The 15,503-nt window shown below is 46.2% G+C and overlaps 2 protein-coding genes across 4 annotated transcripts; one reads left to right on the top strand and one right to left on the bottom strand.

Annotated features, from left to right (window-relative positions):
- Positions 1–30: 30 nt before the first annotated feature.
- On the bottom strand, positions 31–6,797 carry NECAP1 (NECAP endocytosis associated 1). Its single transcript, XM_085067306.1, has 8 exons — positions 6,662–6,797; positions 5,193–5,293; positions 4,938–5,042; positions 4,460–4,541; positions 3,948–4,056; positions 3,676–3,862; positions 2,412–2,505; positions 31–2,296 (listed from the first exon to the last, which is right to left on the bottom strand). Exons 1-8 carry the CDS (start codon positions 6,757–6,759, stop codon positions 2,248–2,250), a joined length of 825 nt encoding a protein of 274 aa, XP_084923432.1. The 5' UTR covers positions 6,760–6,797; the 3' UTR covers positions 31–2,247.
- Positions 6,756–15,335, top strand: C3AR1 (complement C3a receptor 1). Of its 3 annotated transcripts, none has more exons than XM_085067301.1 (3): positions 6,756–6,892; positions 8,291–11,602; positions 13,429–15,335. In XM_085067301.1, the coding sequence occupies exon 3, from the start codon at positions 13,436–13,438 to the stop codon at positions 14,558–14,560; it is 1,125 nt and encodes a 374-aa protein (XP_084923427.1). In that variant the 5' UTR covers positions 6,756–6,892; positions 8,291–11,602; positions 13,429–13,435; the 3' UTR covers positions 14,561–15,335. The 3 variants fall into 3 exon arrangements, with proteins under 3 accessions (XP_084923427.1, XP_084923425.1, XP_084923428.1); XM_085067299.1 differs by lacking the exon at positions 6,756–6,892 and adding an exon at positions 7,148–7,295; XM_085067302.1 differs by lacking the exon at positions 6,756–6,892 and having other exon boundaries at positions 7,595–11,602; positions 13,429–14,567; positions 14,605–15,335.
- The last annotated feature ends 168 nt before the right edge of the window (positions 15,336–15,503 follow it).

The raw sequence follows: 15,503 nt of genomic DNA, 5'->3' as shown, positions 1-15,503 counted from the left end.
ACAATTTGACAACTTAGAAGACTCATGACATTCTTTTCCCCAGTATTACTTGTTTAATTACCATTTGCACCAATACATCTTATGCTTTATATACATATATCTTTCATTTTTGCTTCTTCAGCTTTTCAAATACATAATATATTATCTCCAGAATACTAACTAAGACAATACAGAAGAGGCTCCTAGTTAGTTGTTAATTGGTGCCATGAACTTTCTTGGTTGGGGAATTGATACATAGTTGAAATGACAAGACCTCACAAGGATGTGAGCAAATGAAAAGAAGACAAAGGAAACAAAATGCCAACCCCGCGGAGTCTGTGATGTCGCTTGCAGACTACAGTCATCCACAAGTTCAGGAGGCAGGGAGCTGAAGTACAGTGAGACTGCAGGAGTGACTATGAAGGCAGGGGAGGGCTGGCAGGGGGAAACACCAAGAGAGCCAGGGAAATCAGGGTAAAATGACTACTTAAAATACATCCAAGAGCAGTCTGGTCCCCACTTCCACAAGTGGAACTGCAGCAGCTTTAGAGCTATTTCAAGAATGTTGCTCCCCAGAGGGATGGTCTAAGTGAAACTTTGTCTTCAAAATGCCCTCAGTGTAGCAAGATAAAAATGACAAAAGACCTTTGCCAGTACAAGGTGCATGTCTAACTACTCTTTTAAAAGCCTCACCAGAAAATTTTTGCCCAGAGGGAAAAATTTCCTTGCAAAGGTGTGCTAGAGACACAAAAGTGTTGCTGTGTTGAGTGTTCAAAACAGGAAGAAGCCTTCCAGCAAAGCACCAAAACCCTAGTGTTCCCATAACTGGGTACAGCTGTCCAAGAGATACTCAGACCATGTCCCAGCTAGTGTTTTGGCTTCTGAGCCAGCATGAAGGGAAGCAATTCAGCACTGTGAGGTTTCAAGCCTGCCCTGTGAGTTTTGCCCAGAGTAATCAACACTTGTGTCCACATTGAAGGGCCTCAAGAAACTCTCCCAAAGAAAAAACTAGAGTCATGGCCTTTTACTTCTATTTAACTCCCTTAACCACACAGGGAATAGAGGGGGCTTGGACATGGTAAAAATAAAAAAAAATTATCCAAGTTCAAATAACCAGCCCACATCCCTAAAAGATGGACTCAGAAGAAAAGACATAATAAGGAACACAGGTGGGAGAATTTCGCTCCCACAGTTCTCAGGATTGAGCCTACTATACATCTGTTGCTCAAATGAGTGATTTGAAAAAGGGAAGGAGACTGTCCCTTCACCAGAGAATAATCCATTGTCCCACCATAATCCTTACTGTGGCATGGATATGCAATACTTTTAACACAGTGCCAAGTCACAACACAAGGCCAGGGCTCAGGATAGTGATGCAGGAACATGAAATGCTGAGTGGTGGGAATCACCTGGTTGTCATCTAGTGCAAGTAACTACCAAATTGTAAAAACAGGCTTTTTCTTTTTTTCCTTCTTAAAGCTATTTCCAGTTAAAACAGCTCAGTGACAGTGAGGCCTTTGCACAGGGAGAAAGGAGTTAAAATGAGAGAACTGAACTTCCTCCAGTGAACCTGCAAGCCAAGTCAGGAGCTAGGGTGTCCACCTGGAACTACAGCGCAAGGGCAGCAGGTCTACTCAAGGACTTGCATGACTCCTCCCACAGGAGCATGAGGACATCCAGCACTACCAAGGATTGCACCAAAGACAGGAAGAGTATTGTGTGCATGGGGAGGGTCACTCCTCACCACAGATGTCATTAATCCAAGAGGGTTTTGTGTTGAGCCAAGACCTATCTCTTTTAGAGTTTCCATTTAACAGGTGTAGGTAAATGCAGCTGTCCTCAGCACTGCAAGCTGCAGGGCCTGCACGCACTACTGAAAGCAGCCACAAAAAGCAACAACCTAGCCAGAGAAAATTTAAAGGACAAGCAACCCAGAGGCACCTACCCAGCCTCCCCCTGTACCCATTTTCTTCAAGATTCTTGCTTTCCTTGTATGGAAAGACAGGGGAAAAGAGCTAGGATGTACCATGTAATGGTCAAGTGGATGGAGGAGATGAAACTACCTCTCTCCTCTTTGCCTATCTTGGGAGGAGTCAGTATGTTCTCTTTAGGTTCAGTGGGATCATAAACAGTAAGTTTAAGTGAAGGTCTGACTTAAAAATGGAGGATTGTCCCAATTTGATTGAAGACTAGAGAGGTTTGTGCCCCCTCTGATCCCATTTGATGCCTCTAGGTCATCAGTTTGTCCCATTCCACTGCTTTGATCATTCAGAACTGGACCCAGTTGGACTGCTGAGGAGCCTGATTGGGAACAGCACTGAAATAAAAAAAGGAGAATCAAATGAGCAGATCCAATAAGACTTCTTAAGTTATGGTTCTTCCCACACCCATCAGGACACTACCCTTCTCGTGTTCCATTCATCACAGTTTACCTGGATGCAGTGCTGAAGTCTCCCCAGAGGTCTGTGGTAGCTGATACTGGTGCCTTGGATGCAGCTGCAGGAGCATCTAAGTCTAATAGAATATCTAAGGCAGAAAAGAGAGAGGGGAAAAAAAACCCCATCAGGCTAATCCAGAAAACCCCACAGGCATTTTAAATGTCACCTTAAACAAACTCCTGTATGCAGGGGCAGAAAATCTTTGAAGGGATGTCAAAGATGTCACCTTTCCGCCCAGAAGTTAGACTTTTTCAGGGGTTTGTTATAACAGCATCTCCTTTTGCTGAATGTGCATGGAGACTCCAAATGACACTGCAAGGGTCCATTGTCTTCAAGAACTATTCAGTCTCCCATTAACACACCACCTGACTGATTTGTCACTTATTACCTCTCCCAGCAGACATAAGACTCAGACTCAACCCAAGCTCAGCATTCATAACAGCTGCCAAACAGTACAAGCTATGCACTGGGACCACATGAGCCCTACTCAGATGCTTGTGGTTTCTTCTCACTCAAACCTGTGGACAGCACTGCTGAAGTCTCTGCCTTCACAAGGGTATCATCAGCTCTCCACAGACACCTCTGCATGATCACACTTTTAGCACAGCATCCAGAAGACAGCAGCAACCTCTTTGTTACAGAATCACAGGATGATTTAAGTTGGAAGGGTCCTTCAAGATCATCTAATCCCATTGCCATGCCATAAGCAGGGACATCTTTCACTAAATCAGGTTGTTCAAAGCCCCGTCCAATCTGCTCTTGAACACTTCCAATGAAGGGGTATCCACAGCTTCTCTGGGCAACCTGTTCCAGAGTTTCACCATCCCCATGGTAAATAGTTTCTTCTTTATATCCACTCTAAATCTACTCTCTTTCAGTTTAAGCCTTTACCCCTTGCCCTGTCACTACAGGCCCTGGTAAAAAGTCTTTCTCCACCTTTTTTGACAAGCTCCCTTTATATATTGAAAGGTCTCCTCAGAGTCTTGTCCTCTCCAGGCTAAACAACCCCAGCCCTCTCAGCCTTTCTACACAGGAGAGATGTTCCAGCCTTCTGACCATTTCCATGGCCCTCCTCTGGACCCAGTATAACAGGTCCACATCTTTCTTGCACTGGGAACATTGGAGCTGCCAAAGAGAACAAAACCCTTGAGATACACTATGTCTCAGAGGACACTGCTGGCACTAAGTTGAACACAGGTTTGCTGAAGCAGCTCCTGCCAGTGTCTGACAAGACTGTTGGCTCTGTGCTAAGGATTACCTGCATTGCTTGCATTACTGGACTTCTGCACAGGTGGTGGTGTGACATGGTTGGCAATGGCTGTGGAAGAAGGGGGAGGTATAGGAGGGACTGCAATTTTGCCTCCCGGCGGGGGTGGCAGCAGGCTTAGGCCCCCTGATCCAGACACACGGGGCTTGGCTGCTCCTCCTTTCTTTGACGTCATGTTCTGCATTAAAAGAAAAAAGGAAATGTAAAGAAGAGTCTCCATTGGCATATCCAGAGAAAGAAGCAGGGTAAACTGGTCTGCTTACCCCAATGTTTAGTTTGATGGTCTGCCCTTCCTTAAACCCTAAGTCTAATTTGGGACGTGTGTCAGCTTCCTGGGACTCCTTGGAGATTTCAGTCTCCTGCTTCACCCACCTAAAAAGAAGAGAGGAAGACATGAGACCCTGTGACAAAAAGGAACAATGTTTCAGAAAAATCTGTGGTTTCTCTCCCCATCCCACCAAAATATCTTGCCTTGTCAAACCAGCTACCTCTCTACTCCTGGTGTAGCACAGCACAAAGCTGGGACCTCCCCAAACTCATGAGGCTGTTGAACACAGCACCTGGAGCATCACAGGACCTAAACTTAAGGCTCACAGGTCTGACCCTGCGGGGCTCTCAGCTTGCATGACAGCTGGCAGCACACTCAAGAGTCCTTTGCCAGAGTGGGGCTTCATAGCCACCCCCCAAGGAAGCCTGTGCTAAATGAACATGCACAACCTCCCACCATGTTCTATGGGCCACTGGAAAAGCAGCATTCTAGAAAAGCAAAACTCACTTGAAGTGATCCTGCAAAGAGACGTTGAAGTCAAAGGCATCACCACGATCCGTGAAGCCAATGCCTATAAAAGCACTTCGTCCTACAAGGAGACAGAAGGAATCACTAGAGGTGCCCTGCAAATGGGCCACAAATCCTTCTGCTTGTCCTAAACCACTCTGTGCTACTGCCCTCTGACACACCTGTAGCTGGAATAGAGTAGCTCAAAGCAGTTAACTGTCCCTAGCCTTCAGGACGCACCCTTCTTCCCACAGGGCATACTTGGAAACCAAATGCTCCTTCCCAGCCCAGCCCCTGACTTCATGCAATGCAGAGAACCTCCTCTGTTTTCCTGGACCTCAGACCTCCACCAGGAACACTGCCTGGTCTTTTCAGCACTCCCAACACCATTTCCATCCTCCTGGCACACTCCCAGCTCCACCAGGCTAAGTCTCCTCCACCCCTAGCACTTGGGCACATACATTGTCCCTCAACTCACCAGTCCCATCCTGAATTCGAATGACAAAGTAGCGGCTGGAATCTGCCACGGTCTCCACTGCAATGCCAGGGTACTGATCTATAGGAGCCTGGGCAAAAAGTTCTCCTGCAGGCAAAGAATCAGGTGTTAATGAGAGCAACACCGTGCTAAAGAGTGGTCAGGACTGCCAAGCACAGCTCTGGGCAAGCTTAGAAACACAGGCTCATGGGCAGCAATCACAGTCACAGCCTTGCCAAGGCACAGCCTTTCCATTACCTGAAACCTTATCCTCCAGTTTTATGTATGCAGTTTTGCCTTTGGAGGTGACACGAAGCCTCCCTGTCCAGTCTGGATTGTCCAGTTTCCAGTCAGACGCCCTGAAAAGAAGAGCAGCTGATCACTGACTATAATCAACTTCTCAAATTCTGCCCAGCCATCTCAGCAGAAATGTCTGCTCCCAAACCCTCAACACCTGCAGCTGCCTCATTCTCCTTCCCTCCCTAAACAAGACAAGGGCTCTCAGCTCCTCTCCTGTTGCTGTGAATTGACACACCACTCTGACTGGCCTCTCTGGGGAAAGGGAAAGGACACAGTCCAGAGAACATCAACTCCTCACTTTCAGAAGCTTGCAAAAGAAGGGAGACAGAAGCCCAGAGACTCACCTGAACAGGAAATCCACCAGCAACTAATAAGTGACTGTGAGCATTGGGAAGACCCCAAAAATTAATGAGCAACATGCTGGAAAGCCACTCCATTATTCTATCCTATTGTTGTAAAATAACACTGAGTACTTCTGAACCTAGAGGCAGCTAACCTATACCACATAAAACACACACACAGACATTTTGACTTGCCCATCACACTCTTTGCCACAGACTCTTGTGAAGGAAAAAGAAAAAAAAAAGGAAAGAGAAAAAAACCCACAACCTACAGAATCGCAGAATATTCTGAGTTGAAAGGGACCTGCAAGGATCATTGTGTCCAACTCCTGGCCCTGCACAGGACACCCCAAGGATGACATCATGTACCTGAGAGCATTGTCCAAACACTTTATGAACTCTGGCAGGCTTGGTGCTGTAAAACCTACATGATTTTACAACTGGAAACAAACATCCCTAGCCAGGCACAACATCCACCTACAGTCTGTCAGGTTCAGGGAGTACACAACCCCCCTTCTCCAGCAGGTCTGTGGGCACAGCTCACGAAGTCACACTCTGCTGCTTTTGGCTGACCAGAGAAGGCATTTCTAACAGCTGGTCCTGCAGCTTCTCCTTAAAAATCACCCCGAATTCCTCCTGCCTTCCTCCCCGCCACTGCAAGAGCCGCCAGGCCAAATCCAACGTGCCGTTATCCCACATCAGCGTCACACGCCAGGGAACCCAGCAAACCGGGAGCAGACGTCAGCTCTGCCTGGAAGAGCAAGTTGCGCCCTCACTCCTGCCCCTGACTAACAGAGCAGCCCCTGCTCCTCCACAGCAGGAGCGGAGGCTCCTCTGCTTCCAGGCGCTGACCACCTGCCCACAACAAACACCTCCAGCCAGCGGCTCCCCCAGAGCTCGGCTGCAGGGGCTCAGGGCATGGGCCGGAGCTGCTCGCGGCCACAGGACACGGCTTTCCCAAGGGCCGAGGCCCGGGCACGGCACGGCACAGCCCCGGCTGCGCTGCCGGCCCTGCCGGCCCTGCGGGCAGCGGCTGAGCCAGGCCGGGCGCGCCGGGACGATCGCGGGCGCCGCACGCTCCCTCACCTGTACCCGCGGTTGGAGGTGCGCGGCGGGATGCGGTAGACGTTGACATCGGGCTTCACGCACAGAACGGACTCGTACTCCAGCTCGGCCGCCGCCATGTCGGCCGCGAAGCCCGGCGAGGAGCGAGCGGCGGGAGCCTAGTGACCAGCGGCGCTGCCCACCGCCATCTTTGATGAGGGCACACACCGCCTGGGGGCGCCGGCGCGGCCGGGCGAGACGCGAGCCACGTCGGTGAAGCGGAGGGAGCCATCTTGGATCCTGGCAGCGGGGCGCGGGGGCGGGAGGGCGCCATCTTGGAGCCGCCTCTGACACAGCAGCGGGGCCGGCGCCATCTTGGAGCCTGGCAGGTGCCGCGGCGGGGCTGGCGCGGCCATGTTTGTTTGGGGCGGGGGAGGCTGTGCCCTCACACGGGAGCGAGCTGCTCGGCTGCTGCCCTGCGGCAAACCTGGGCGCTTGAGTTAAACCCGACAGTGTTCTTTCCGTGCTGCTGGGATCAGGTGGCTTTGTGGTGAAAGAGCAAACCAAAAGGGGAATGTGGCAGAAATGCCGACAGGTTTTGCTGCTGGAAGTGATGGAATGCCAGCTGTGCAAAGCTTAGTTTCAGGAGTGGGTCTTCCCCCAAAATGTGGACTAAGTAAGGGTGTAGATACTAGTTTATTTATCGATAATGATAAGGCTAGCTGCATTTAAACCATTCTTTTAATGGTGGCTTCTCAGTGGAGACTGGTGTTCAAGTTGCCTGCTGTGCAGCATCCCGTGGCTGAGTCTCCTAAAGTACCAAATGTTTGTCCAGAAAAGTGGAAGAAAAGGTATAAAAAAAGGTTTCAGAATTACATAGAGCTGCGTCTGAGCATTGCATGTCAAGCATTGGAACGGGCTGCCTTGTGGGGTGGTGCAGTTGCCATCCCTGGAGGTGTTAATGCAAAAAAAAAAAAAAAAACCAAAAAAACCCAATGAAACATCACTAAGTTTGAGGAATTACTATTTTCTTTCTTTCTTTTTTTTTTTTTCCCCAGTAGGGAATAGCATTAGACAATGCAGACAGAGCCATTCCTAGCCATGACTGTCTAGTCATGCTTCTCTCTATTTTTTCTTGTTCTATAACTTTTTAAGATGGAGGCCCAGTATCCAGAATTCAAGAAGCAACTTATATTTACCTTTTGGATAGAGCTGCTTGTTGACATAATTTTTCATTAGAACTTCCTGCAGTGACTGCTAGGTTTTCTCATTGAGCACTAATAACTTACCAGGAGTACACCCTTCCATGTGCATAGCTGAGGTTGCTTTTCCTAGCTCAGTGATTCACAATTAGCAGTGTTAAATTTCACCTACCTCTTTACAGTACTGTCATTCAGCGTGCCACAGTCCTCCTACAGTCCCTCTAGAAGGAGAGCATCTTGGATGAGGGAGTGGCAAAGGGCCAGCTATTATAGAGGCATGTGAGGAAAGACTCACAGGCAGCACCGGGACCAGGAATACATCTCCCTTTCAATTCCATTGAGACTTAACCAGCAGAAAACATAACATTCTTCTGCTGGTTCAAACAAGCATCTCTGGACCAAATAAATACAAAGCACTGCCAATGACAGCTGAAGTTTAACTTTTTTTTTTTTTTTTCTTTTTTTTAAGGATTCAGCAGTGACCTGGAAAAAATCTTGAAGCAGAACATATTAAAAATCAGACTATTAAAGCAATGAAGGATCCATATTCTTCCCACACACAAATCTTCAATGAACAAAACCCAAGGAACAGTAGAAATCTTGGATGGAACTTCTACTCCATGAAAGATCATAGTTAGCTAGACAGTCCTCTGCAGAGAAACAAATGGAAGATTGGAGAGGGGCTGCAAAGCTTTTGAGAACTGCAGAAGTAGACAAAATATGAAATACAAGAGAAATTCTCAGTTCTTGCCAAAGTGTTTTGGAGACAACCTGCTTACTCTTGCAGGGAGGAGGCTTTTGTAAATCCACCGATGATGGTTTTAGAATTGCAAATGGATGTAACTGTTTAGTAGCTGACAGACTGGTGGAGTTTTGTAGTAACAAACATGGAATGGCAATACACATGGCAACTTGCATTACAGCTTTAGCCAACTTGTGCTGGCCAGTTGAGCTGAGACGTCAATATAAACTTCAGTATGAACATCCTCATAGACAAGCTGATGGAATATGGGCCAGATAAGTGGACAGTGAGGTGGGTGGAGTAGTGACTGAACTGCTGGGCTCAGAGGGTGGCAGTCAGAAGAACTAAATCCATCTGGAGACCAGTCACTGGTGGTGTCTGGCTGCAGCTGACACTGGTTTCAGTACTAACTCTTTATGACCTGGATGATGAACTAACGTGCACCCTCAACAAGTTTGCAGATGATACGGAGCTGGTAGCAGTGTGGCTGATACACCAGGTGTCTGTGTGTCGTGGCTTGACCCTGGCCAAATGCCAGGCACCTATGACAGAGATTGGCTCTGCTGGACATGGTGAAAAACTTCCAGAACCTTCACACAGGACACACAGGAGCCATGCTTGTGCCACCCCCCACCCACTAGCAAAAACTGGGCTAAGCAAAACCAACACATGAACACGGGGGTGCGTTTTCTCCCAACCCTTCTGATACTTCTTCAGCTTTTGAAGGGTTTAAATTCCTCTTAGATGCTAAAGATAGCTTGCTGATGTTCTGGGCTAAGCAAAACCACCACAATGTGCTACCATTTAGAGGAATGTGGACATCCTGGAGAACTGGGCAGACAGGAACCTCATGAAGTTCAAGGAGAAGAGTCCTGGGGAGGAACAACCCTGTGCACTAATAGATGCTGGCGGCTGAGGACTTGAAAAGCAGCTTTGCAGAAAATGATGATGTTGTGGTCCTGGTGGACAAAAAGTTCAATATAAGCCAGCAATGTGTTCCTTGTAAAAAAGAATGCTGATAGCTGCCAGGGCTGGCTTAGGAGGAGTGTTGCCAGCAGGTCAAGGGAGGTGATCCTGCCCCTCTACTCAGCGCTGGTGAGGCCAAATCTAGAGTGCTGGGTCCAGTTCTGGGCTCCCCACTAGCAGTGTGACATGGACATGCTGGAGTGAAACTTGTGGAGAGCCACTAAGGTAATTAAGGGACTGATACAGCTGTTTCGCAAGGAGAGGCTGGGAGAGCTGGAACTGCTGGGCCTGGAGAAGACAATTATAGGATGGTTTGGAGTGGAAAGGACATCAAAGATCATCTAGTTCCAACCTCCCTGCAATGAGCAAGGCTCTCCCACCCCATCGCTAGACCAGGTTGCTCAGAGCGCCATCCAACCTGGGGAGAAGAAGGAAGGCTTAAGGGGTATTTTTATCTGTCTGATGGGAGATTGAGTTAATGGAGATTGAGACAGACTCTTCTCAGTGGAGCCTGGTGACAGGACAAGAGGCCAGGGGGATGCACTGAAACACAGAAAGTTCCATCTGAACTAAAAAAATCACTTTTTTACCGTGAAGGTGGTTCAACATTGGAACAGGTTGCCCTGGAGAGTTTGTGGTATTTCTTTCTGTGGAGATACCCAGACATAACTGGACACAGTCATGTTCAATCTTCTCTAGATTACCCTGTTTTGAGCAGTGGGGTTGGGCTAGACAGTCTCCAGACAGTCTTCCAACTTCAACTAATCTGTGATTCTGTAAATTAGAGTCTTTCTCAGCTAACTCAGTCTGCTTGCTGTGAAGCAAACAGGGAGAGCCATCACAATGTGGTGATTTGAGGTTAACATCAAAGCTTAGAGAAGTTTTAACCTGGAGGCTAGAACTGGTGAAGGACCTTCCTGCAAAGTAGGGCTTGACCAGCAGGTCCCATGGTGGTGACCAGGCTGTGTGTCCCCTGGCCATAGGAGTAACCTCCTATCAGCACTGCCTGTCTGGGCCCGAGGAGTCCTGCCGGAAGGATGGCAACTGCAAACAAGATGAAGCTTGAGGAATTTTCCTGGCAGGCTGCTGACAGCCTGTCTCTCTTTGTGGGTACAGCTCAGCCCTGGCCTGTCTTCCTTTTTCTGGGTTTGTGTTGGAGGCAGCATCTGTGTCTTTCACAGACACGCTCAGGAGCAGAACTCTGCTCTGTCATGGTTCATTTTCCAGACCAAAACCAAAATACTGAGGCTGATTCTTGTATGTCTGGGCTTTATCATTTCTCCTAGCAGTCTTGATTTGCCAAATTGTGAGGGACGAGGGGGAACCCCCTTGTTAAACATAAGAAATGCCTTGTCCTGGAAGTCTTCCATTTTTATTCTTGCCACATTTTGTGCAAATCAGCATTTCAGTGAACCACTTCTTCTTTCCAGTCAAGTTCCTTTCTAAAAAAAAAATTTTGAATGCCCAGAAGAGTAAAAGGCAGATTAAAAACCTTTTGAGATGACCACTCATGGTTTGCTGAGTATAGTGTTCTGTATTTGATGAAGTAAACTGTCTCAAGCTGGGACAGAAGCTGATCTGGATTGATAAGAAGAAATTGTAAACATGCTGACCTGGTAAGACATAGAAGTGGCTAAAAGACAATAACAGATCAGACATTTGATGGTGACACGGTAGGGTTTGGAATTATGAATTACTTCAAGCAAAGGTCAGCACTGTGCCAACAGGCAAGATGTCATTCAGTTGTCTTATACAAACTATAGTAAAGTATATGTCTCTGCCTATTATTCTTGGGCTTTCTATTAATATTTTATTTAGAGCACTATTTTATTTTGACAATTTTGAGAAACTTCCTGTCATTTGACTATTTTATGAGGAGATGATATCTAAATCTTCAAATGACATTCAAATGAGTCATTTTATCAGGGTGAAAGAACACACTTGGCACACACACGCGTATGCAGGAAAAAAAATGTAGTTCCTAAAATGTCATGTGAGGGTTTTTTCAGTCACTCCAGAGCCAGGACTGATGGTACTTGCTCCCTGACACACTGGAATAACTGCTTCACTCAGGTAGGTACCATAAGCTGGAGAATTTTGCGTTCCTCTTCTACTTGCCATTTATTATTCTTCACTCCTGAAAAACCTCTCTCCCTCCTCCAGTTCCCCCTTCCATTTTCAAACCACAGTGCAGCCCTTTTAGCACACTTGAAAACATAGTGTGGGCAGTATCTTCTTATTGATTCATCCCTCAGTTTACTTTGGAGTAGGACTTGAGTTACTATCTTTACAGCATTCCTTGTTTTCCTATCCTCTTCATACCATTTTCTGTAGCTATATGGGGAGGCAGCAGGATTCAGGATTTCTAACAGCTCTTGCAGCACTGTTCTCCCGTTGTCCCTCTAAAAGTTGCTTCTACATGTATCAGCAAGACCATACGAAATGGAACAAGCTGGGGAGAATTATAAATTAAGCCCTCAGCTTTAAGTTAAGCCTGCCAGTAACTTTTTTCATAGCTTTCCTTGCAGGTTATTCTTACCTAAAAGCCTCTTAGCAGATATTACCAAAACTGATAAATCACAATGTTTGTTACAATCGTGCATTTCATTTTCTTCTTCTTGAAGCAGTTCTAATACTTATGCATCACTCCACATTCAGACTGCATGCTATGCAAGAAAGAGATTGACAATTTGAATTTGTTTTTTTCAATAATATTCATATTTAGTCCTGCATATTAATCTCTGACTGGTATTTAAGTATTGGCATAATAGAGGTTATAAGAGGGTCAGTTGTCTTATTCATGTAGTCTCTGTTGCTTCTGCACGCTGTATTCATCTCTTCCCTGTGCAGTTTCCTTGCATTTTGGTAACATTTTAGGGACCTTTCAGCAACACAGCTGCCTTCATCAATTCAGCAAAGGTTTAGTTAACAGGAATTTTATAGACAATTCTATTAATGCCTAAAGGATGACTATCAGGCTCTGTTTCTCAGTTCTGTCTTGGCTTTGCTGGTTTTCTTTCGCTTTCTAAATTTGCTAATATCTAAGTCCAAGAACAATTGAGCAATTACTGCTGTCATGGTTTAAAAATGTCACTTAAGTGTGCTGTAGGTCAGCTTCATTGTCTTGCAATAAGACACTTCATACCTAAAACGGCTCAAGAACATCACTGCTATTACTCTGTATTTTCGTTTTTATTTCTGCAACCAAATACCTGTCTGTTCTTCTTAGACATTAATTTCTTGTCTTTCATAGAATGTTAAACCATTAATGTCTTGCTTTTCTCCTCATCAAGATGATCTTTCCAAGGAACCAGCAAACAGCTTAGAACACAAGCAAAGGAAAAGGAAGTGGTCACTGACACTTCCCTAAAATACCCCTTAGCCAACACAGTTTTGTCCTGTCTATTTGTAATGTCCAGAAAATGAAGCACAGTTATTTCATAAGGACAGACATTTCTTTCTTGAATGTATTCCACCAGTTATGCCAGAAGAAATCACTCACTTTAAAAGGAACAGGAACTAAAAAATGCTGATTTGCCTTTCTGAAGAAGGAAGTCAATCGGGAAACACACCTGGGGACAGCATGGCCATGTGAATAGACAGCTCCACTTTGGAGACTAAAAAGAACCAGACAGAAATCAAAGGGGATGACAGAGATAGAAGAACATAAGAACCCCCTATTTGAATAGTGGGGCTTACATAATTTAGCCACCACGAGAATGACAAAGGTGTAAAATGGTTAGATTAGTAAGCCTTTAGCACAAACTTGTATAGACCAATGCCTTTATACCCTGACAGCACTAGACTCTCACCTGACCCAGGGATGCTTCAGTAAAGGTTAAGAGAAGAACGTCGGGAGGAAGATGTGAATTGTTACTAATTTGCTTTCTGTTTTATAGCTGCAGAATGCCTCAACACCTGAGCAACAGCAGTTCACAGGAAGAGGCTGCTGTGTACTATGCATCGGAATCAATTGTCTCCATTACTATCTTCATCATCGTTTTCATCACAGGTATCCCAGGCAATGTGTTGGTGATCTGGGTAGCTGGTCTGAAAATGAAAAGGTCTGTGAACACTGTCTGGTTCCTAAATCTTGCTGTGGCTGACTTCATGTGCTGCATGTCCTTGCCATTTTTCATTGTCCACCTGGCCCTCCATGAACACTGGCCCTATGGCTGGTTTCTCTGCAAAGTCATTCCATCAGTCATAATCTTCACCATGTTTGCTAGTGTCTTCATACTCGTGGCCATCAGCATTGACCGATGCCTCCTGGTGATGAAACCTGTCTGGTGTCAGAACCACCGGACAGTGAAGTTTGCATCTCTGGTATGCAGTGGCATTTGGATTCTGGCCTTCATTTTCTGCTGCCCTGTCTTCTACTACCGTGAGACAAGCACTTACGATGGCAAAACGGAGTGTGGGTACAATTTCGGAGTTTATGATTACATAGATGATTCTGTAAATGCATCTGTAAATGTGTCTATAAATGAGTTATGGGAAGAATACTCACCCTTAACCTATGATGGTAGTGACTTGTGGGGAAATACCAATGAAAGTAATTATTCTGTACCCCTTGTCTCACTGGTAATAAACATCACTAGGGCTGTCTTTGGCTTTGTGCTCCCCTTTGGCATAATGGGAGTTTGCTACGCCCTCATTGTTTTCAGAACACATGCAAATCAGTTTCACAAGCCACACAACAGGATGCTGCGAACAATTGTGTTCGTGGTAGCTGCATTCTTTATCTGTTGGGCTCCATACCATGTAGTTGGGATTCTCTTCATTGTCCCTAGTCTTGGAACAGGACTGAGGGAGTCACTGATCCTGTGGGATCACCTCTCTACAGCACTTGCATATGCCAACAGCTGCATCAACCCCCTGCTTTATGTTTTTGTGGGACGGGACTTCAGGGCCAAGGTACAGCAATCACTGCAAAGAATCTTGGAAAGTGCTTTCAATGAGGAACTCACATCTTCAACCCTTCAGAGAAGCCAGGCTTCAGCAGAGAAAAACCTTAGCACCACCTTGTAATGCAGGACTTCTATCACCACTACAGAAAGAGCAAGCTATGGCACTGCACATCAGCCACTCTCCGCTTAGCAGGTGGTTTTGCTCCAACATGTTTGATTAATCTGCCGCTCCAACCCAGGACACTGCAATCATTCACGACAGATAACTCCCTTTATATCCTACACTAGAGAGATGGGAAATTGGAAGGACTGAGAGTAATAATCTGAGGAAAGACTGGTGAAAAAGACACAGTATTTTAACCTACACAGAGTATTTTAAGAAAGCACGGCTGGCTGCAGATTTGTGGTGGGATCGTGTAGTTGAACCTCTCAACTGAGATGAGAATGTTATTTTATTTGCATATGTCTATGTTCTACATCTCCTGTCTCTGATAAAGTGCAGATAAAACTAACTTGGATGTTACTCCTCAGAAGGTCATCACATCTTTCCTCTGTGACTCTACTTGGGATCTGAGGTGTGGGAGTATCTGAAGATTTCCCTAGTGGGTACTGCTGCATTTCCTTACAGCCATGCACTAAAACAGCACTTGCCCCAGACAGCTGCACTGAACTGACTCTTGTGCCCTGGCAGACATCCAGCGTATTTCTTTGTCCTGGCAAATACACCACTGTATGGTAGTAACTGGTAATGCACATGCTGTACCTATGTTCATTAGCATGCTTACACTCACTGTCTCTCCTGCATGCCCTCCACCACCAGACTCCCAAATCTTCCTTTTAAGAAGTAGTTTGAGAAAATCCAAATATATGGTACTGCATTTTGAGGTGGCACATGAGCACAGTTTGAGCAACTGCAGTCTTTGATGACCCAGATTAGGTGACTGCTGGAGTACCAGCCATTTGGCAAAACCCTGGAACCAGGAAGTGATAACCTCCAATCTGACCCCAAGAAGGTGGGGAATGACCATGTTGTGGCTCAGTCACAGCAGGCTCTCTTTACGAGA

The sequence above is a fragment of the Lichenostomus cassidix genome, chromosome 1 (assembly GCF_008360975.1).
Source record: "Lichenostomus cassidix isolate B80296 chromosome 1, HeHo_3.0, whole genome shotgun sequence".
In the NCBI taxonomy this organism is placed as follows: Eukaryota; Metazoa; Chordata; class Aves; order Passeriformes; family Meliphagidae; genus Lichenostomus; species Lichenostomus cassidix.
Note: the sequence above shows the minus strand (reverse complement) of the source record. Positions and strands in the feature narration are given on the sequence as shown.

Bases quoted from the DNA above. Each gene is read 5' to 3' on its own strand.
- NECAP1 (XM_085067306.1), bottom strand. From the start codon at position 6,759: ATGGCGGCGGCCGAGCTGGAGTACGAGTCCGTTCTGTGCGTGAAGCCC. The intron at 3,863-3,947 runs GTAAGCAGACCA...CTTTTAATGCAG, and splicing joins CCATCAAACTAAACATTGGG to AACATGACGTCAAAGAAAGG. The intron at 2,506-3,675 runs GTAATCCTTAGC...TTTCTGCCTTAG, and splicing joins CAGTAATGCAAGCAATGCAG to ATATTCTATTAGACTTAGAT.
- C3AR1 (XM_085067301.1), top strand. From the start codon at position 13,436: ATGCCTCAACACCTGAGCAACAGCAGTTCACAGGAAGAGGCTGCTGTG.